Below are 23,556 nucleotides of genomic sequence, written 5' to 3'. Positions count from 1 at the left end.
AATAAAGAAACCTGCCTGTTGCCATGGTTCAGCAGTGATGCCTGCCTGTTGCCATGGTTACTGTGCTCAAAAAGGGTATATTAAACACTGAAGACCAGTTTCATACAAACTCCCAGTTTCTCTAAAATTGGTTCTGTCTGCCTGCAGTGGGTCGACTGGCCCCCAACTTGACGGTGCTGCAGGGCTTTTATTCTAAACACAGAGACAGAGTAAAACCAATTGTCCAAGTGAATCAGGTCAGGACTGTGAACACTGGTCTCTCCTTAGTTTTTTTTTTTTTTTTTTTTAAAAATAACTACCCCTACTGTTTTGAACACAGGTGAAACAGAGGTAGTCAAAAAGCGGAATATTAACGAGAAGAGCTGTGCATTATTCATTCAGGCTTTTGCACCATCACCAACCATGCCATCAGCCCCTGTTGATGATCTTGTAAGCAGCTTCAGCTCCAAAGTTATGACTGTTATTGATTCCACTGCCCCAATTAAGACCAAGGTATTGTCAGCAAGAAAAAAGTAACCTTGGAGAAATGCCACAGTTGTTAAAATTCTGAAAAGAATATGCAGACAGGCAGAATGCCAAACTCCAGGTTCATTTCGACTTGTACAAAGAGAGTCTTCCCAACTATAACCAAAAATTAAAAAATGCAAGGCAATCATTTTTCTCAGAGGTTATCAATAGAAACAGCAATAATGCCCGCACATTGTTTTCTGTTGTAGACAGACTCACAAACCCAGCAGCCTCTGTTCCTTCTGAACTGCTGTCCAAAAAGTCATGCAATGATTTTGCAGCTTTTTTCACAGACAAAATATCAAAGATAAGACAAACTATCTCTAGCTGCAGTCCAAGGAACATGACAATATCACCTGTGCCTCCTTGTTCTCCAGTGAATCTAGAACATTTTGATCTCCTTGATCACAGAGCTCTGGCAGAAACGCTTCTACAATTAAAATCTACATCATGCTGCCTTGATATTTTACCAACAATTTAAAAAAAAAATGTTTTTAACAGCTTAGTTCCAGATGTATTGCAGATTGTCAATAGTTCTCTTCAATCAGGGCAGTTTCCCCAGGCCTTAAAAACTGCTGTTATAAAACCTCTTCTTAAAAAGCCTAATCTAGATGCTTCAGCAGTAAGTAACTACAGGCCAATATCAAATCTTCCATTTCTGGGAAAAATAATTGAAAAAGTAGTTTTTCAACAAATTCACAGTTTCATGATGCAAAACAATCTTTTTAATACACTTCAGTCTGGATTCCACGCACACCACAGCACTGAGAGTGCACTTATTAAAATTTTAAATTATGTACATTTGAATAATCATGAATCCAAAACCTCTGATTTAGTACTACTGGATCTCAGTGCTGCATTTGACACAGTTGATCATGATGTGCTGCTTGATAGACTAGAAACATGGGTGGGAGTTACTGGCACAGTATTAAATTGGCTAAAATCTTATTTACAAGATAGAGACTATTTTATCTCATTTGGTAATTATAAGTCTGAGCGAACAAAAATGAAATGTGGGGTTCCTCAGGGGTCTATTCTTGGTCCTCTCTTATTCAATATCTACATGCTGCCATTTGCTCAGATTATGGAATACTACAACATTGACTACCATACCTATGCAGATGACACCCAACTTTATATATCAGTATCATCTCATGATTATAGTCCTCTAATTTCATTATGTGAGTGCATTAATCAAGTCAAAGAATGGATGTGCCAGAATTTTCTCCAGCTCAATACAGACAAGACAGAAGTGATTGTTTTTGGCCTGAAAAATGAAAGGTCAAAGGTCATTGTTCACCTTGACTCCATGTCATTGAAAGCCACAAATTAAGCCAGAAACCTTGGTATAATCATTGACTCAGACCTGAATTTTAACAACCACATAAAATCCATCACTAAATCTTCCTATTACCACCTGAAAAACATTGCTAGAATAAAAGGTTTTCTGTCTAAACAAGATGCAGAAAAACCTGTTCATGCATTTATTTTCAGTAGGTTGGATTATTGTAATGGCTTGTTTACAGGTCTTAGCAAAAAGTCAATCAGGCAGCTGCAGGTAATCCAGAATGCTGCTGCCAGAGTCCTTACAAATACCAAGAAACTGGACCATATCACACCAGTTCTTAGATCACTACAGTGGCTTCTCGTTAGTCAAACGATAGATTTTAAAATAAATCTTATTGCTAGTTTATAAAGCACTAAATGGTTGTGGACCAAAATATATTCAACATGTATTAATTCCCTATGAGGTTTCCAGACCCCTCAGGTCATCTGGGACAGGTCTACTGTGTGTTCCCAGAACCAGAACCAAACAAAGTGAAGCAGCATTCAATCACTATGCTCCTCACTTGTGGAACAAACTTCCTGACGCCTGAGGTCTGCTCAAACTGTCAGCTCATTCAAATCAGGACTGAAAACACTGTTGTTTACTGCTGCCTTCGAATAATTGTTATCTTTGTTTTCTTAATGTGCTTTTATGTTTTATTTTAATTTACTTTATTTGATTTAAATTTATTTTATGTTAAATGTCTTTGTTTTTAAATGCTCTTTTCAATGCTTATAATGTAATTATATGCCTTGTAAAGCACTTTGAGTTGCGTAGTGTATGAATGGTGCTATACAAATAAATTTCCCTTTGCCTTTGCCTTAGTTCCACTGTGACAGGACTCTGGGAGCCCTTGGTGATCTGACAGATCACATTTCCATAGAGAGCCACTTTGCATCAGCAGCACCATGCTCCAGTGCTCTGGGACAATTTATAGTCCTGAGAGTTGAACACTGGATGACTGACAGCTGTCCTTCATGACAACAGAAGCCACAGAAATCCTCCTCATCAAAAACATGACTCTGATCTCCGTCCTCATCTGGACTCTCCTCTGCTGCTGCTTCACAGGTAAAGTCCAGAGAATCCAACTCCTCTCCTCTATGAACATCCGTCGCGGTGAAATGAAGCCGACAAAACCATGAGGCTGCTTTATGTTTTTGTCTCTGTGTCCTCAGAGTCCAGAGGCCAGGTCACAGTGACTCAGCCTGGAGCAGTGAGCTCTGCTCTGGGAGGCTCCGTCACCATCAGCTGTAAGACCAGTTGGGATGTGTATGGTTCGACTTATTTAGCCTGGTACCAACAGAGAGATGGAGAAACTCCTAAACTGCTTATTTATGGTAGTAGCACTCGAGCATCAGGGACTCCAGGTCGTTTTACAGGCAGTGGATCAAACTCTGACTTCACTCTGACCATCAGTGGAGTCCAGGCTGAAGATGCAGCAGTTTATTACTGTCAGAGTTTTCACAGCATCAACAGTCAGCGTGTGTTCACACAGTGAAAAACAGTCGTACAAAAACCTCCCTCAGTCAGACTGAACAGAAACTGAACTGACTGCTGCAGCTGGAAACTACTGCAGAGACTGATACAGTTCACTGAAACACATCAGTTAAACAGAGTCTATAGAACTCAGTGAAACTTAAACTTAAATTTATGTATATCACCCATATCCTGTCAAAGACATCTCAAGATATTTAACAAAATAAGACAATACAATTTAAAACAAAAATTAATACAAAATACATGCAGGTGTAAAAATGATTATCCACATTCAAAGGCCCCACTCATCAAGTACAGTAAGGAGACTTATTTCAAAGCCTGAGAAAACAGGAACCTTTTAGACTCTAAATCTATGGGGAGCTTATTCCAAGGTTTAGTTGTGAAATAGTTAAAAGTAGCTTCCTCACACTTCGCTGTAGGCTTCAGGTTAATTAGCAAATTATGATTCTGTGATCTCAGGCTTCGTTTTCCTGTGTATCGCACTAAAAAGATGCTGTAACAGTCAACAATATACTGTAATCCTATATTCAATCCTAAAGAGACAGATAACCAGTGCAAAGTCTGAAGAACTGGAGTAACGTTCAGTTTTCCTAGTTCTTGTTAAAACTTTTTTACACTTTGTAAATGTTGAAGCCGTTTGATTGACTTTCCATGAAGACCAGTTAAAATACTGTTACAGGGGTCATGTTGTGTGGTGACAAAGGCATAAATGAGTCTCTCACAATTATGTGTGGACATTAAGACCCTGAGCCTGGTAAGTTTCTTTAGATTGTTAAAGGCTGAATTAGTTATGGATTTAATGTGATTATTAAAATTCATATCAGAGTCCAACCAACCTGTAAGATTCTCAACAGGTTTTTACATTTTAGAGTTATTGTAATTGTTTACAATAATAATAACAATAATACTTTATATGTAATGCAATTACAAACAGCTACAACTGACACAACGTGCCATAAGGAACCATAAGGAACGACAAAAAATAGGCAAATAAAAGCAGAAAAAACAAAATAGTTAATAGATATAATAACATACAATAAATAAATAAAAACTATAAAAGATAGAGAGGATATTAGTCATGCCGGTCCAAAAGCCAGAGAATTAAGACAGATTTTGAGTTGGGTTTTAAATAAGGATAGTGTAATGGCCTGTCTAATGTGCAGAGGCAGTTTATTCCCCAACCTGGGGGCAAGACCATTTAAAGAGCTAAAAACAAATAAAGAGAACTTTAAATTGAACCCTAAAATACATAGGCAGCCAGTGGAGTGAGGCCAGGATCTGAGTAATGTGCTCATCTTTCCATGCTCCTGTTAGCAGACGTGCAGCAGCATTTTGAACTAGCTGGAGTCATGAGAGATAAGACTGGCTAACACCAACATAAAGTGCATTATAGTAGTCCAGCTGAGATGTAATAAAGACATGGATTACCATTTCAAAGTGCTGCCTGGGCACTAGGGGTCTTACTTTTGCCAAGCGCCTTAAAATCAGTGGCCTGAAATGCGATGTCAGTGGGCCCAAGTTAACAGGGGGAGACTTACAGGAGCCATTGGGGTTAAACAGAATCACCCCTCTCTTGCTATCATTAAAATGTAGGAGGTTCAATGCCATCCAGGCTTTAATGTCATTAAGACATGCAAGGAGACATGTAATAACAAAGACCTTCTTTTGCTTCAAAGGTATATAGACCTGGGTGTCATCTGCATAGCAATGGAAGGGCACTCCATGGTGGCTGAGGATGGATCCCAGGGGGAGCAAATAAAGTCAAAAGAGCAAAGGCCCGAGATCTGAGCCCTGTGTAACCCCACAGGACAGATGAGGAATCAAAGCTTGCAAGACGCACAGAAAAAGTTCTATCTGCCAAGTACGACCTAAAGGTGATCTAAAGGTGAGATAGTAAGATGTGGTGGTCCACTGTGTGAAAGGCAGCAGTTAGGTCAAGCAGGACAAGGATCACAAAGTCACCAGAATCAGACACAATGAAGATGTTATTAAAAACCTTTATCAAGGCTGACTCTGCTATAGAGTGTTTTGAAGCCGGAATGGAAAACGTTCGAGATGTCATGTTCATCCAAAAAAGATTTCAATTATGCATACAAATTTTTTTTCTAAAATCTCTTAAAGGAAGGGCAACCTGGAAATAAGCCTGTAGTTAGCTAGCACAGAGTAATCGAGACCAGGTTTCTTAATTTGTGGGTGCACTACTGCATGTTTAATATCAGCAGAAACCACAACAGACGACAGGCTGCTGTTAATAATACCAAGAACCAGACGTCCTTTCTCAAGGGAAAACCTCTTGAGGGGAAAATTGAAAGGAAACAGCATCGTGAGGGGAACCTGAGGGATTAGTATGGCAAACCACATCTTCTAAGTGTGACATAGTTACCAGCTGAAATCAATCAAAAATAGCACAAGGAACAAAAACAGATGGGAAAGAAACAGGAGCTGAAATGAAAGACCTCATGGTGACAAAACTGGAGAAAGTTATTGCACATCTCAGAGGAGGCTTCCAAGCAGGCAAACTGTGGGGCATGAAGAACAGAGTCAGTGGTATTAAAGAGGACACGTGGATTATGACGGAAGAAATTATTTTTGAAAAATGCTGTGTTCTGTCCTCCTTAACAGTGTTCTGGTAGTTCCACGAACAGCCTTTCAGCATTTGAAACGACACTTGCAGTTTGTCCTTCCACCTGCATTCAGCTCTGCGATACTCCTGTCTGAGTCTCCGCGTTTTGTCATTTAACCAGGGCTCACATTTAGCTTTTGGCTGGTTAGTCTTTAATGGAACCACTGAGGTCAGGATGATCTGGCAGGATAAGTAAAACCAGGCAGTTAGGTCCTCTGTATAAGAGGAAATGAAATCAGGGGGAGGAAGAACCCATGCGAAAGCAGCAGAGAACCGACCAGTAGTGAAAGGGTTAAAAGTCCAACAGTGCCAAACAGGTAAATGCAGGTGTTACTCACTACATTTAGTAACTATACTTTTAAAAGATTTGGTCTGGAAACAAAATGAAAACCAAAAAAAAAAAAAGAAACTAAATTCAAGACAGAGTTTTGTGGACATTTGACATGTCAGATAAGAAATAGCTATTCCAAGAGTCAAATTGATCCATATTTAGTTTGGCATAAAGGGAAATACCTGAAACTATTTCAGTTTGGTGACAAATGAATTATAGGACAACTGAGGAGACAGAAAACTGCTTTATCTACTGATTCTATAACAAACTGAGAAAGGGACAATGAGCATATTGTGATGTATATTAGGAGGTCATCAGCATAAAAGCTGAATAGTGTGAATGCAAAGATGCTTTGGGATTTTCAAATGGAACCAACCAGGTTAAATAAAAGTGCAAAGGGAAACAATTTAAATATGTCTAATGATTCTTAGTAAGCTATCTATAAGTTCTATAGACTCTGTATAATTGTGTGTGTGTGTGTGTGTGTGTGTGTGTGTGTGTCCTCAGTGAACTGTATCAGTCTCTGCAGTAGTTTCCAGCTGCAGCAGTCAGTTCAGTTTCTGTTCAGTCTGACTGAGGAAGGTTTTTGTATGACTGTTTTTCACTGTGTGAACACACCCTGACTGTTGATGTAATGTAAACTCTGACAGTAATAAACTGCTGCATCTTCAGCCTGGACTCCACTGATGGGCAGAGTGAAGTCAGAGTTTGATCCACTGCCTGTAAAACGATCTGGAGTCCCTGATGCTCGAGTGCTAGCCAAGTAAATGAGCAGTTTAGGAGTTTCTCCATCTCTCTGTTGGTACCAGGCTAAATAAGTCGAACCATACACATCCCAACTGGTCTTACAGCTGATGGTGACGGAGCCTCCCAGAGCAGAGCTCACTGCTCCAGGCTGAGTCACTGTGACCTGGCCTCTGGACTCTGAGGACACACAGACAAAAACATCAAGCAGCCTCATGGTTTTGTCGGCTTCATTTCACAGCGACGGATGTTCATAGAGGAGAGGAGTTGGATTCTCTGGACTTTACCTGTGAAGCAGCAGCAGAGGAGAGTCCAGATGAGGACGGAGATCAGAGTCATGTTTTTGATGAGGAGGATTTCTGTGGCTTCTGTTGTCATGAAGGACAGCTGTCAGTCATCCAGTGTTCAACTCTCAGGACTATAAACTGTCCCAGAGCACTGGAGCATGGTGCTGCTGATGCAAAGTGGCTCTCTATGGAAATGTTCTGACTGAGTCCAACAGGGACTTGGATCACTCTGATCAGGCTGATTATTCATGGATCAATCACTTTATCACAGTATTGATTAGGAATCTGTTGATTTGTTTGGCGGATGTTTTTCCTAAATATCTGTTTTGAATGAATGAATGATGGTGCATGTGCAACATTTAGTTTGAATTCAAGACATTAAAAATCCAATAAATATTCAACAAATGAATTAATTTGGGTGTTTTCTGGAGCTCAGTTTTAGTTCATGTTTATAACAGCAGCTGTGTTTTACAGACTGTTTTTGTTGACTGTTTGTTTCAGACTCAGAGAGCCGTGTCTCTGCACTGAGAGGTTTTTGTACGACGCCTCAATCAGTTTGTATCACTGTGGTACACGTTCGGTGGAGGAACCAGACTGGAAGTTAACTGTAAGTACATTTGATTTCAAGATTAATTCAAATTAAAAGTTTTGACTATTTTTATTGAATAAAATCAGACTTTCCTTTAATATTTTGTCTGATAATTAAAATGTAATGTTGAAGTGAATGTTACAGACGTCACTGTGTTACTGATACAATTCTGTCTGATGAAGAAACTCTGATGTTGCTCTCTGAAATTTTCATTTGGACAGTTTGTACATTTTAATATGTTGTTTTTACAAAGAAACATTTATTTATTGAAGACAATATTCCGGTTTATAATTTGTCCTGTTTTGTTTTCAAACTTGGACTGAAAGAAAATCGACTTCATTGATTTGTGTGTAATAATGATCAAACTTCAGCCAAACAAATCTGCCACAATAAGTTGGAGAAATTCAAATCATTGCATGTGTTTTTCCTGAAGCTTCAATCAGGACTGAACAGTTTAATATCAGGTCAAATCCTCCCAGTATCTGATGAACATCATAACCTGACCCGAGCTAATTGAACTACTTGCTGTATTAGTACGATTAATATTAGAGCTGGGAAACATTTCAGCATTAAAAACTCTGTGAGCAGTGAAATCTGTGCTCATGGTCCAGCAGTGATGCCTGTGTAAATGAGACCTTCTCTTATGAGATTTGGTTTGAACTAAAACATGTGGAGGATCAAATAAAAGCCTCACACTCTGGCTTCAGTGCAGCATTTGGATCCTTGAACACTGATGTTGAACTTTGTTCATGAAACTAAAGAGTTTCCTGCTTGAAGCTGTTTATCTTTAGCACCGAAACCTGCCTGTTGCCACGGTTCAGCAGTGATGCCTGTCTGTTGCCATGGTTACTGAGCTCAGAGAGGGAAACGAAACGCCGAAGACCAGCAGAACCAGCAGCGTCCTCTGCTGGAACCAACAGGGTGGAGTTTGTTTTCTCTGTGTATGAGCTGTCTTCATATTGTCTCTGTCTCCTCCTCCAGTGGGTCGAGTGGTCCCCAACCTGACGGTGCTGGGCCCCTCCAGCCAGGAGCTGCAGCAGGGGAAGGCCACGCTCATGTGCCTGGCCAACAAGGGCTTCCCCTCAGACTGGAGTCTGACCTGGAAGGTGGACGGCGGCAGCAGCAGCAGCAGCTGGGAGGAGAGCAGGAGCCCCGGGGTGCTGGGGAAGGACGGCCGCTACAGCTGGAGCAGCACCCTGAGGCTCCCTGCAGACCAGTGGGGGAGGTTGGGCTCTGTGACCTGTGAGGCCACCCAGGGCTCCCAGAGTCCGGTCACAGAGACACTGAGGAGAGACCAGTGTTCCCAGTCCTGACCTGACTCACTGGGACTCTGTTTCTGGTTTTACTCTGAAACTGGTTTTACTCTGATTCTAGTTTTACTCTGCTCTCTGCAACTCTGTCTCTTTGTTTAGAATAAAAGATTTCAATAGTGATGTTTTTCTGCTCATGGTGACGTTGACACTGCTCACATTTGAAGATAATAAAGTTTGTCTTTGAATCAACAAAGTTTCTGTGGATGTTATTAGTTCAAATGTCTTTTATTTATAATCTACAAGTATTAACATCCTGCTAGAATATGAAGATCAGTCTGTATTTTTAGAGGTGATTCTATTAAAACTCTCTGAGATTATTTCACTCTCAGTCCAACATAGTGTCTTAGTTTTGCAGTGAGAGAACAAAGCAGCAGGTATTAATGTGGGCAACAGTGATGAAGGAGGCCATGTTGAAATGTCCTTTGAATTAATCTACAACAGTTTGAACACTGAACATTGACAACATCCACATTTAACATTTCTATTATGGAAAAGTTAATACAAATCATTTTGTGTTCAAATTCAGTAAATCAACTTATCACTTGTTATGTTTGTTGTGTTTTCTAACAAAATATCTGTAGTTTTCATGATATAAATATATTAATCCACTATAAAATTATTTTAATATTCCTGTTTTGATCTGTATTATCTGTTTTGAGAACAGGTGTATTTTATTTTATTATACCAATTTAAATTTTATTACAATCATGCTTTAACTATTTACTTTACTAACTATAAAAATCTACATTGTCAAAATGTCCTAATTATTTTTAACTGTGAAACATGTTTGTAGTCATGTTTCTCAGTGTTTCAGTTTCTGTGCAGCTGTCACTTCACATCAGTTCCTCTGCAGCTGAGGGAGGTTTTTGTACGATGTTATTTCACTGTGTGAACGGTCTGCTATAATCCTGCTGACAGTAATAAACTCCTGCATCTTCAGCCAGAAACTCTACTGATGGTCAGAGTGAAGTCAGTCCCAGACTGACTCCCACTGAAACGATCAGAAACTCCAGACTGACGTGAGGCAGCATTATAAATCAGGAGTTTAGGAGCTTCTCCAGGCTTCTGAAGGTACCACTGCAGATCATTACTAACACTTGAACTGGCTTTACAGCTGATGTTGACAGTCTGTCCTGGAACAACAGACTGAGCTCCAGGAGACTGAGTCAGGGTGATTTGTCCTGATGAACCTGGAAAACATGAAAAAGAGGAGAAGGCTTATTGAGACCAGTCCAGCTTGGAGAAAGACGATCATCATCCAAACAGAAAAGGATCATTTCTTTAACATGGACAATAGATGGAAGAAGCTCAGTGCTGCTCGTGTCAGCGTTTCTCCATCAGAGCAGAACATCATTGTGGTGAACCTGGCTGCATCCTGAAGCAAAGTTTTCAGAAGAGAGTCTCACCCTGAACCAGGAGCCCCAGGGTGGCCAGCAGTACAGTCAGAGACATCATCATCATCATCATCATGGTGCTGCCGGCGTGTGGGTGGCTCTGAAAGGCCTGGACGGCCACTGATCAACACTGGCCTCTTAACGTCTGGAGCACAGAGGCAGGACACATATGCAAACACACAGAGTCAGTCAGCTGCAGCTGTTCAACACAGTATCAGGATGTTTCCCCCTGTGCTGCAAGTAATGACCATATAAACTGAGTATGTACATCATTCCTGACACAATGGTGTCAAAACCCACTGTATATACGTCCATCTGATTTTGAGGAAGAGCTATAAAGGCTGATGTGACTTCAGCTGTGGAAGAAGTTTGAGGCTTATTACAGAGAATAATTTTTAATGTTTCATCAAAGTTGAGGTCTGTTTGTACAATGTGTGATTTGAAAAGCCTCAAAGTCAGACAAAGGTTTAGAGATAAATGCAGGTGTTTTTCACAATAAATTTAGTGACTACACTTTTAAAAAAGCTGACCCAGAAATGTAATGAACACAAATAAAAATGATTAAAGAAAGATTCTTGTAGCTATTTAATAAGTTGGTCAGTTTCTAACTGATACAGATTTAATGTAACATAAAGGGAAATCATTGAAATTTACCTACTTTATTTGAGTTTGGTGACATCTGGAATATAAAAAGGGTGAGAGGCCAGAAACCTTCCTTCAATTAGTGATTGTATTAATAAGTGAAAGAAGGAAAATGAAGATATTGTGATGTATAATAGGAGGTCATCAGCATAAAAGCTAATTTTGGGATAGTGTGAATTCAAAGATGCTTTGGGATTTTCAAATGGAAATGACTTGGTAAAAGAAAAGTTTAAAAAGGAACAATTCAAATATGTGTACTGATTCTTTGTAAGCACATACAGCACATTCAGTAGTTGATCTATAGGCTCTGTTTAACTGATGTGTTTCAGTGAACTGTATCAGTCTCTGCAGTAGTTTCCAGCTGCAGCAGTCAGTTCAGTTTCTGTTCAGTCTGACTGAGGGAGGTTTTTGTATGACCATTTTTCACTGTGAGAACACATACTGACTGTTTATCCAGTGTTCACTCTGACAGTAATAAACTGCTGCATCTTCAGCCTGGATTCCACTGATGGTCAGAGTGAAGTCAGAGTTTGATCCACTGCCTGTAAAACGACCTGGAGTCCCTGATTCTCGAGTGCTAGCATAGTAAACGAGCAGTTTAGGAGTTTCTCCATCTCTCTGTTGGTACCAGGTTAAGCTATGGTAGTGGTTGCTGCTGTAAACATAAACATCGTGACTGGTCTTACATCTGATGGTGACCGAGCCTCTCAGAGCAGAGCTCACTGCTCCAGGCTGAGTCACTGTGACCTGGCCTCTGGACTCTGAGGACACAGAGACAAAAACATAAAGCAGCCTCATGGTTTTGTCGGCTTCATTTCACAGCGACGGATGTTCATAGAGGAGAGGAGTTGGATTCTCTGGACTTTACCTGTGAAGCAGCAGCAGAGGAGAGTCCAGATGAGGACGGATATCAGAGTCATGTTTTTGATGAGGAGGATTTCTGTGGCTTCTGTTGTCATGAAGGACAGCTGTCAGTCATCCAGTGTTCAACTCTCAGGACTATAAACTGTCCCAGAGCACTGGAGCATGGTGCTGCTGATGCAAAGTGGCTCTCTATGGAAATGTTCTGACTGAGTCCAACAGGGACTTGGATTCCTCTGATCAGGCTGATTATCAATGAAAGACAAAATTTTGGGGAATATTTTCCAAACCTATACTACAGGATTTTGGATTTATTCTCCCAAAATTGCTCAAAATGTCTCAATTATTTTGTAAATTCATTGTTGAATTAATTAAGAATTTTTTTTTTCTTAAATGGAAAATATATTCAAAATACTGTATGTGAAGCCATTGTAGTTATTTTTTTTATGTGGGAGAAATAGTTTTCAACAACTGTTGAGTTTGTTTGTTTCAGACTCAGAGAGCCGAGTCTCTGCACTGAGAGGTTTTTGTACGACGCCTCAATCAGTTTGTATCACTGTGGTGGACTTTTGGTGGAGGAACCAGACTGGAAGTTGGAAGTAAGTTTCTGCACAAATACTAAATATAATATTGTAAAGTGACATTTTAAATTCTGTTTTTAATGTTTCTGTCTGATCAAACTTTCATTTATATTTGTAATTTGTTTAGTATTTATGGTTTTTATTCCACGTCCTTCATGAAGGTGAACTCAGAGCAGTTTGATTCAACTTGTTTCTACAAATTTCTGTCATGTTCAAATTTAAACCACTTGAAGTGTAGAAACACTGAAACTTTAAAATGTTTTTAAAATATTTTTTGATTTTCCACCACAATAACTATTATCACAGTGACTTTGAATTTGACTTAATCTACAAAACATTGAAGATAAAGATGGATATTTGAAAAACTATATAAAATATTCTACAAAACTGTTGTTCTTGTGTCACATGTTATTTTAAATGTGTCTTGAAATCATGTGAACAGTTTGTTAAACAATGACTGAAACCAACATGAAGTTCATTCAGGTCATTTTCTGTGTTTGTTTCTTTCACTAAATATTTGAATGTAAATATTTTGGATGTTTTTGATGATCCAGTTTTGTATCGTCTGTAGTTTGACATATTTCAGGTCAAACTGTGAGCTGACTGTCTCTGTGCTGATGTGCATGAGAGGTTTGTTAAAGGGAAGTGAAACAATGTGTGAGTCAGTGACTGGTGGAGCAGAAAAACCATCTGACACAAAGTCCTTAAAGGAGAAAATCCACTCTGACACAGGAAAGGTGTCCAGGTGTGTGCTGTTTGATTGACAGCTGTGTGGTACCTGTGCTCTAAGCCGATTGGTGTCTCCTAGGTGATGTCCGTCCCACCCTGACGGTGCTGGGCCCCTCCAGCCAGGAGCTGCAGCAGGGGAAGGCCACGCTCATGTGCCTGGCCAACAAGGGCTTCCCCTCAGACTGGAGTCTGACCTGGAAGGTGGACGGCAGCAGCAGCAACTGGGAGGAGAGCAGGAGCCCCGGGGTGCTGGGGAAGGACGGCCGCTACAGCTGGAGCAGCACCCTGAGGCTCCCTGCAGACCAGTGGGCGAAGGTGGGCTCTGTGATCTGTGAGGCCACCCAGGGCTGCCAGAGTCCGGTCACAGAGACACTGAGGAGAGACCAGTGTTCCCAGTCCTGACCTGACTCACTGGGACTCCAATACTGGTTTTACTCTGATTCTAGTTTTACTCTGCTCTCTGCAACTCTGTCTCTTTGTTTAGAATAAAAGATTTAAATAGTGATATTTTTCTGCTCATGGTGACGCTGACACTGTTCACATTTGAAGATAATAAAGTTTGTCTTTGAATCAACAAAGTTTCTGTGGATGTTATTAGTTCAAATGTCTTTTATTTATAATCTACAAGTATTAACATCCTGCTAGAATATGAAGATCAGTCTGTATTTTTAGAGGTGATTCTATTAAAACTCTCTGAGATTATTTAACTCTCAGTCCAACATAGTGTCTTAGTTTTGCAGTGAGAGAACAAAGCAGCAGGTATTAATGTGGGCAACAGTGATGAAGGAGGCCATGTTGAAATGTCCTTTGAATTAATCTACAACAGTTTGAACACTGAACATTGACAACATCCACATTTAACATTTCTATTATGGAAAAGTTAATACAAATCATTTAGTGTTCAAATTCAGTAAATCAACTTATCACTTGTTATGTTTGTTGGGTTTTCTAACAAAATATCTGTAGTTTTCATGATATAAATATATTAATCCACTATAAAATTATGTTAATATTCCTGTTTTGATCTGTATTATCTGTTTTGAGAACAGGTATATTTTATTTTATTATACCAATTTAAATTTTATTACAATCATGCTTTAACTATTTACTTTATTAACTATAAAAATCTACATTGTCAAAATGTCCTAATTATATTTAACTGTGAAACATGTTTGTAGTCATGTTTCTCAGTGTTTCAGTTTCTGTGCAGCTGTCACTTCACATCAGTTCCTCTGCAGCTGAGGGAGGTTTTTGTACGACATTATTTCACTGTGTGAACGGGAAGCTGTTATCCTGCTGACAGTAATAAACTCCTGCATCTTCAGCCTGAACTCTACTGATGGTCAGAGTGAAGTCAGTCCCAGACTGACTCCCACTGAAACGATCAGAAACTCCAGACTGACGTGATGCAGCATTATAAATCAGGAGTTTAGGAGCTTCTCCAGGCTTCTGAAGGTACCACTGCAAATCATTACTAACACTTGAACTGGCTTTACATCTGATGTTGACAGTCTGTCCTGGAACAACAGACTGAGCTCCAGGAGACTGAGTCAGGGTGATTTGTCCTGATGAACCTGGAAAACATGAAAAAGAGGAGAAGGCTTAGTGAGACCAGTCCAGCTTGGAGAAAGACGATCATCATCCAAACAGAAAAGGATCATTTCTTTAACATGGAAAATAGATGGAAGAAGCTCAGTGCTGCTCGTGTCAGCGTTTCTCCATCAGAGAAGAACATCATTGTGGTGAACCTGGCTGCATCCTGAAGCAAAGTTTTCAGAAGAGAGTCTCACCCTGAACCAGGAGCCCCAGGGTGGCCAGCAGTAGAGTCAGAGACATCATCACCATCGTTGTGCTGCCGGCGTGTGGGTGACTCTGAAAGGCCTGGACGGCCACTGATCAACACTGGCCTCTTAACGTCTGGAGCACAGAGGCAGGACACATATGCAAACACACAGAGTCAGTCAGTTGCAGCTGTTCAACACAGTATCAGGATGTTTCCCCCTGTGCTGCAAGTAACGACCATATAAACTGAGTATGTACATCATTCCTGACACAATGGTGTCAAAACCCACTGTATATACGTCCATCTGATTTTGAGGAAGAGCTATAAAGGCTGATGTGACTACAGCTGTGGAAGAAGTTTGAGGCTTATTACAGAGAATAATTTTTAATATTTCATCAAAGTTGAGGTCTGTTTGTGCAATGTGTGATTTGAAAAGCCTCAAAGTCAGACAAAGGTTTAGAGATAAATGCAGGTGTTTTTCACAATAAATTTAGAGACTACACTTTTAAAAAAGCTGACCCAGAAATGTAATGAACACAAATAAAAATGATTAAAGAAAGATTTTTGTAGATATTTAATAAGTTGGTCAGTTTCTAATTGAAATATATTTAATGTAACATAAAAGGAAATCATTGAAATTTACCTACTTTATTTGAGTTTGGTGACATCTGGAATATAAAAAACGTGAAAGGCCGGAAACCTTCCTTTAATTAGTGATTGTATTAATAACTGAAAGAAGGGAAATGAAGATATTGTGATGTATAATAGGAGGTCATCAGCATAAAAGCTGATTTTGGGATAGTGTGAATTCAAAGTTTTTTCAAATGGAAATGACTTGGTTAATGCAAAGTTTAAAGAGGAACAATTCAACCATATGTACTGATTTTTTGTAAGCACATACAGTAGCTGTTCTATAGACTGTTTAACTGATGTGTTTCTATACGTGTATGTGATATGTTGATACTGTGACAGGACCTTTGGTGGCTTCACAGGTCACATTTCCATAGAGAGCCACTTTGCATCAGCAGCACCATGCTCCAGTGCTCTGGGACAGTTTATAGTCCTGAGAGTTGAACACTGGATGACTGGCAGCTGTCCTTCATGACAACAGAAGCCATAGAAATCCTCCTCATCAAAAACATGACTCTGATCACTGTCCTAATCTGGACTCTCCTCTGCTGCTGCTTCACAGGTAAAGTCCAGAGAATCCAACTCCTCTCCTCTATGAACATCCGTCGCTGTGAAATGAAGCCGACAAAACCATGAGGCTGCTTTATGTTTTTGTCTCTGTGTCCTCAGAGTCCAGAGGCCAGGTCACAGTGACTCAGCCTGGAGCAGTGAGCTCTGCTCTGGGAGGCTCCGTCACCATCAGATGTAAGACCAGTCAGAATGTTCATGGATCAAATCATTTAGCCTGGTACCAACAGAGAGATGGAGAAACTCCTAAACTGCTTATTTATGGTAGTAGCACTCGAGCATCAGGGACTCCAGGTCGTTTTACAGGCAGTGGATCAAACTCTGACTTCACTCTGACCATCAGTGGAGTCCAGGCTGAAGATGCAGCAGTTTATTACTGTCAGAGTGAACATAACATCAACAGTCAGTGGGTGTTCACACAGTGAAAAATGGTCGTACAAAAACTCAGTCAGACTGAACAGAAACTGAACTGACTGCTGCAGCTGGAAACTACTGCAGAGACTGATACAGTTCACTGACACACATCAGTTAAACAGAGTCTATAGAGCAACTACTGTATATGCTGTATTTGCTTAGAATGAATCAGTACATATACTTGAATTGTTTCTCTTTATATTTTTATTTATCCGGGTTAAATCAGGTCCTGATAACTCTTAATTTACCCCACAATATCCTCATTTTACCTTTTTACAGTTTGTTATATAATCCCTAAAGGCAGTTTTCTTCCTCCTCACTTGGCCTATAATTCCAATTTACCAAACTGAAATAATGAAGTTTAAAGTTTTTACCTTTATGTTAATCATGGATCAATTAAAAGCTTGGGTTTGATTTTTCTAATCTAACATGTCAAATGTGTAGAAAATTCTGTCTCGAATTAGTTTCTTACTGTTTGTTTGTTTTTGTTTCAATTACAGATCAACTCTTTTAAAAGTATAGTCACAAATGTCACAATGTATTGTGAAAAACTCAGTCCTGTGAGGCTTTTCACATGTCACATTGCACATGCTTCAGAAAGAAATTTACTTTAATGTGACTCCAAAACTTATTCTCTGTATTGTACCTTAACATTTTTCTAATGCTGAAATTACAATTACATTTATCTGCTGTGGCAACCCCTCATTGGAGCAGCCTAAAAAAAGTAGATAGTTACAACATGTTTGTTATTACGTTTAAACTTGTATCCCCAAAATAAAATACATAATATAGATGAAAAGACATTAATATTTAAATCGTCGTTTTTAATTTGATTCACACATTTATATCCCAGGTAGAAAAACTATAGATATTTTTGTTAGAAACCCAACATACTTGACAAGTATTAAATTGAATCAATGAAACTCTCTGGCTGGCTGCTAGCTAAAGCAGAAAGTTCATCCACTTTGTTGCAGAGTGACCTCACATTCCCCATAATGATTGTTGGGAGACATGGTTTACATCTCCAGCCCCTCCTACGCCTCATCAGGTCTTGGGGGATTTTAGGTTTTATACCAAGAAGCAGACTTGTTCTCTTGAGAGCTAACAGTTGTTCCATTGTCATTGCCACGGAAACGTATGTCTTCTGATGCAGTTTCCATAACCTCCATATGTCTTTCCACAGGAAGTAGAAGATCCCAACTCCTCCACTTTCATCCATTATCAGAGAAAAAGCAAACATCTTGACTTGACTTGGATTAACAGATGATAATTTAGTAAAAACTCATCAAAACTTGCATAAAACAAAAAAAAACAAACAGAGGAGCTGCTGCCACTCGCTGCCACCTAACAGGCACCACTCTATACATCTAAATACTGATGAAGCTAAAACAACATTTGCCACAGTTGGCCACACCATCCTAGATACACTTGAAATCTTGTTTGGTCGATGGGGATGTTACTGCACAGTTTCAGCTCATATCTTCAAGATAGAAAATACTTTGTCTCTCTTGCTCGTTATAGTTCCTCTGTGTGGGACCCCACATGGCCTATGGGGTCCCACAGAGTTCAGTTGGGCTTCTTTTTTATCTTTACACACTTCCATCATTCATGACTATAATGTTAATGTTATAATATTAGATCTGTCAGCTGCATTTACCACAGTGGGCCACACCATCCTTCTAGATAGACTTGAAAACTTGGTAGGTCTATTGGGATGGTATCGGACTGGTTCAAATCATATCTTCAAGATAGAAAATATTTTGTCTCTCTTGCTCGTTATAATTCTTCTTCCATCAGCCTGGTGTATGGGGTCCCACAGGGTTCAATACTTGGGCTTCTTTTTAGTCTTTATATGCTTCCATCATTCGTGACTTTAATGTTGAATACCACAATCATGCTGATGATACTGAGATCAGTCTGTCATCCTCAGTGATTGATAATGCCCTGCTAGACCATTTAGGTTCTTGTATAAATTTATGAATGAAATCAAACTTTCTCCAACTGATCAGGAAAAAACTATGGTCATTGTATTTGTAAACAAAGTAGTAGATTAATACTTCAACCTTCTATTTCCCAACAACTCTAAAATGGCAATGCCTGTGTTGAGAATGTTGGAGTTTGGTTGGACTCTGATTTGAACTTTTATAATCATGTTAAATCCAAAACTAATTCAGCCTTTTACAATCTGAAGAAACTTACCAGGCTCAGAGACTTAATGTCCACACATAATTATGAGAGACTCATTTATGCCTTTGTCACCACACAACATGACCCCTGTAACAGTATTTTAACAGGACTTCATGGAAAGTCAATCAAACAACTTCAACTTGTACAAAGTGTAAAAAAGTTTTAACAAGCTCTAGGAAAACTGAACATGTTACTCCAGTTCTTCAGACTTTGCACTGGTCACCTGTCTCTTTAGGATTGACTATAGGATTACAGTATATTGTTGACTGTTAAAGCATCATTGAGCTCATTATCTAAGAGACTTTTTAGTGAGATACACAGGAAAACGAAGCCTGAGATCACAGAATCATAATTTGCTAATTAACCTGAAGCCCACAGCGAAGCATGAGGAAGCTACTTTTACTATTTCACAACTAAACCTTGGAATAAGCTCCCCATAGATTTAGAGTCTAAAAGGTTCCTGTTTTCTCAGGCTTTGAAATAAGTCTCCTTACTGTACTTGATGAGTGGGGACTTTGAATGTGGAGAATCATTTTTACACCTGCATGTTGTGTTTTTATGCAGTGAATTTTGATTAAAATTTTGTTTTAAATTGTATTGTCTTATTTTGTTAATTAACTTGAGATGTCTTTGACAGTCGGTGATATAGACATAAATATAAATTTAAGTTTCATTGAGTTCTATAGACTCTGTTTAACTGATGTGTGTCAGTGAACTGTATCAGTCTCTGCAGTAGTTTCCAGCTGCAGCAGTCAGTTCAGTTTCTGTTCAGTCTGACTGAGGGAGGTTTTTGTACGACCATTTTTCACTGTGTGAACACCCACTGACTGTTGATGTAGTGTTCACTCTGACAGTAATAAACTGCTGCATCTTCAGCCTGGACTCCACTGATGGTCAGAGTGAAGTCAGAGTTTGATCCACTGCCTGTAAAACGACCTGGAGTCCCTGATTCTCGAGTGTTAGCATAGGAAATGAGCCGTTTAGGAGTTTTTCCATCTCTCTGTTGGTACCAGTGTAAACAGTGGGCGCTGCCTGACACATAAACATTCTGACTGGTCTTACATCTGATGGTGACGGAGCCTCCCAGAGCAGACTTCACTACTCCAGGCTGAGTCAGTGTGAACTGGCCTCCGGACTCTGAGGGCACAGAGACAAAAACATCAAGCAGCCTCATGGTTTTGTCGGCTTCATTTCACAGCGACGGATGTTCATAGAGGAGAGGAGTTGGATTCTCTGGACTTTACCTGTGAAGCAGCAGCAGAGGAGAGTCCAGATGAGGACGGAGATCAGAGTCATGTTTTTGATGAGGAGGATTTCTGTGGCTTCTGTTGTCATGAAGGACAGCTGTCACTCATCCAGTGTTCAACTCTCAGGACTATAAACTGTCCCAGAGCACTGGAGCATGGTGCTGCTGATGCAAAGTGGCTCTCTATGGAAATGTTCTGACTGAGTCCACCAGGGCCTTGGATCACTCTGATCAGGCTGATTATCAATGAAAGACAAAATTTTGGGGAATATTTTCCAAACCTATACTGCAGGATTTTGGATTTATTCTCCCAAAATTGCTCAAAATGTCTCAATTATTTTGTAAATTCATTGTTGAATTAATTAAGAAATGTTTTTTTTGTTAAATGGAAAATATATTCAAAATACTGTATGTGAAGCCATTGTAGTTATTTTTTTATGTGGGAGAAATAATTTTCAATGACTGTTGAGTTTGTTTGTTTCAGACTCAGAGAGCCGAGTCTCTGCACTGAGAGGTTTTTGTACGACGCCTCAATCAGTTTGTATCACTGTGGTGCACGTTCGGTGGAGGAACCAGACTGGAAGTTGGAAGTAAGTTTCTGCACAAATACTAAATATAATATTGTAAAGTGACATTTTAAATTCTGTTTTTAATGTTTCTGTTTGATCAAACTTTCATTTATATTTGTAATTTGTTTAGTATTTATGGTTTTATTCCACCTCCTTCATGAAGGTGAACTCAGAGCAGTTTGATTCAAGTTGTTTCTACAAATTTCTGTCTGTTCAAATTTAAACCACGTGAAGTGTAGAAACACTGAAACTTTAAAATGTTTTAAAAATATTTTTTGATTTTCAACCACAATAACTATTATCACAGTGACTTTGAATTTGACTTAATCTACAATACATTGATGATAAAGATGGATATTTGAAAATCTACAAAACTCGTTCTTGTGTCATGTTATTATAAATATGTCTTGAAATCATGTGAACAGTTTGTTAAACAATGACTGAAATCAACATGAAGTTCATTCAGGTCATTTTCTGTGTTTGTTTCTTTCACTAAATATTTGAATGTAAATATTTTGGATGTTTTTGATGATCCAGTTTTGTATCGTCTGTAGTTTGACATATTTCAGGTCAAACTGTGAGCTGACTGTCTCTGTGCTGATGTGCATGAGAGGTTTGTTAAAGGGAAGTGAAACAATGTGTGAGTCAGTGACTGGTGGAGCAGAAAAACCATCTGACACAAAGTCCTTAAAGGAGAAAATCCACTCTGACACAGGAAAGGTGTCCAGGTGTGTGCTGTTTGATTGACAGCTGTGTGGTACCTGTGCTCTAAGCCGATCGGTGTCTCCTAGGTGATGTCCGTCCCATCCTGACGGTGCTGGGCCCCTCCAGCCAGGAGCTGCAGCAGGGGAAGGCCACGCTCATGTGCCTGGCCAACAAGGGCTTCCCCTCAGACTGGAGTCTGACCTGGAAGGTGGACGGCAGAAGCAGCAGCTGGGAGGAGAGCAGGAGCCCCGGGGTGCTGGGGAAGGACGGCCGCTACAGCTGGAGCAGCACCCTGAGGCTGCCTGCAGACCAGTGGGGGAAGGTGGACTCTGTGACCTGTGAGGCCACCCAGGGCTCCCAGAGTCCGGTCACAGAGGCACTGAGCAGAGACCAGTGTTCATAGTCCTGACGTGACTCACTGGGACTCTGATAGTAGTTTTACTCTGATACTGTCTCACTCTGAAAATCTCTTCTTCTCCTCTTACTTCCAGATATGTTTGCTAGTTTTGTTTAACGTTGATTGTGTCAAAGTTTCCAGAGTTAATAAAGATCTGATCATCAACTCAATTGGGTGTTTGGGTGTTTTCTGGAGCTCAGTTTTAGTTCATGTGTTTATCAGCAGCTGTGTTTTACAGACAGTTTTTATAAGGTATCATTTGAACTATTTGCATTTTAATCTTTTATTTATTCATCACGTTCATTCATTACTCTCATCAATATTTTACTTTTTTAGCCCAGATGAGAGTAATAGTTAAGTTTAATTTACTTTGTTGCAATTAAAAGTTTATATCCTTCTTAATTTTCTGAGGAAACAAATATTCAGTGTCTGAGGAAATGTAGAAATTGGAACTATAAAGTCAAATATCATCAGCATATAGAGACACACAAAAAGTGAAAAACCACTTTCAAATGAAATTGTTTTTACATTTGAGCAGTGTCAGGCTGAAAGAACAAAAGATCTGACAACAGACACTGTGATGCTCTTTCTTCACAAAATAAAGGCATTAATTCTAATCCAGATATTCAAACTCAGCACGCGTGAACATCATTGAAACAATTACATCAATTTAGAGATGTTAAGATTTCTAGATTTTACTTTTATGAAACTTTTCCTTCACTGATGTTGGAGAGGGAGGAACATCAGAATCTGTTGGACAGAAAAACAACAAACAAACAACAATATGAATCTGTAGTTCAATAATAATGTTGTATATAAAACATTTACTATGCAAACTTTAAACTGCAACAAATCTGCTCTTTCATTATTTATGAGCAGTTACAAACAAAAAATACTTCAGTGATTAAGTTAATAAATAAAAATGTCAACATGGTCTATAGTGGGTCAATTATTGTATCTGATTGTGAATTGTTTTCCTGTTCACTGATTTTTTTTTTTTTTAGTATAATGTGGGGACAAATGAGTATTTTGTAAAAGGGTTTGCTAATTGTAGTGTCCACCAGTTCTTTGGAAATATGTTTTTCCTGATGTGAAGAGCAAACATTCACTGTAACACAGAAGCCCTGATCTAAACTCTGCTTTAACTAGTTACTAAATTATGTGATGGATGAATTAAAAGCCATAAAATAATTAAAAATAATGTCAAAACATATTTTGATGTTGTTTGAGGTTTAGTGCAGCTGTGGAAGTCAGATCAGTTCCTCTGCAGCTGAGGGAGGTTTTTGTACGACGCTATTTCACTGTGTGAACGGGAAGCTGTGCCCACTCTGTCCACAGTGATAAACTCCTGCATCTTCAGCCTGAACTCTACTGATGGTCAGAGTGAAGTCAGTCCCAGATCCACTTCCACTGAAACGATCAGAAACTCCAGACTGACGGGTTGTAGCGTATCTAATCAAGAGTTTAGGAGCTTCTCCAGGTTTCTGAAGGTACCAGTGGAGATAGCTGCCCATATTAGAACTGGCTTTACATCTGATGTTGACAGTCTGTCCTGGAACAACAGACTGAGCTCCAGGAGACTGAGTCAGGGTGATTTGTCCTGATGAACCTGGAAAACATGAAAAAGAGGAGA

At 39.4% G+C, this 23,556-nt stretch overlaps 1 pseudogene and 3 gene segments (V, D, J or C); 1 reads left to right on the top strand and 3 right to left on the bottom strand.

The window, feature by feature from the left end:
• The first annotated feature begins 2,850 nt into the window (after positions 1 to 2,850).
• On the top strand, positions 2,851 to 13,930 carry LOC113126875 (Ig kappa chain V-III region MOPC 63-like). The segment is given in 4 exon segments: positions 2,851 to 2,902; positions 3,010 to 3,319; positions 12,677 to 12,714; positions 13,505 to 13,930. Coding segments are annotated over 4 exon segments (723 nt in total).
• On the bottom strand, positions 9,437 to 10,675 carry LOC113126922 (immunoglobulin kappa variable 3-20-like; annotated as a pseudogene).
• A 588-nt stretch (positions 13,931 to 14,518) lies between the features above and the next one.
• LOC113126907 (immunoglobulin kappa variable 3-15-like) lies at positions 14,519 to 15,396 on the bottom strand. The segment is given in 2 exon segments: positions 14,519 to 14,999; positions 15,216 to 15,396. Coding segments are annotated over 2 exon segments (363 nt in total).
• A 4,128-nt stretch (positions 15,397 to 19,524) lies between these two features.
• LOC113126888 (Ig kappa chain V region 120-like) lies at positions 19,525 to 20,303 on the bottom strand. The segment is given in 2 exon segments: positions 19,525 to 20,143; positions 20,251 to 20,303. Coding segments are annotated over 2 exon segments (384 nt in total).
• Positions 20,304 to 23,556: the final 3,253 nt, after the last annotated feature.

Source organism: Mastacembelus armatus, chromosome 11 (assembly GCF_900324485.2).
Source record: "Mastacembelus armatus chromosome 11, fMasArm1.2, whole genome shotgun sequence".
NCBI classification, from domain to species: Eukaryota; Metazoa; Chordata; class Actinopteri; order Synbranchiformes; family Mastacembelidae; genus Mastacembelus; species Mastacembelus armatus.
This window is presented reverse-complemented; position numbering and strand designations above follow the sequence as displayed.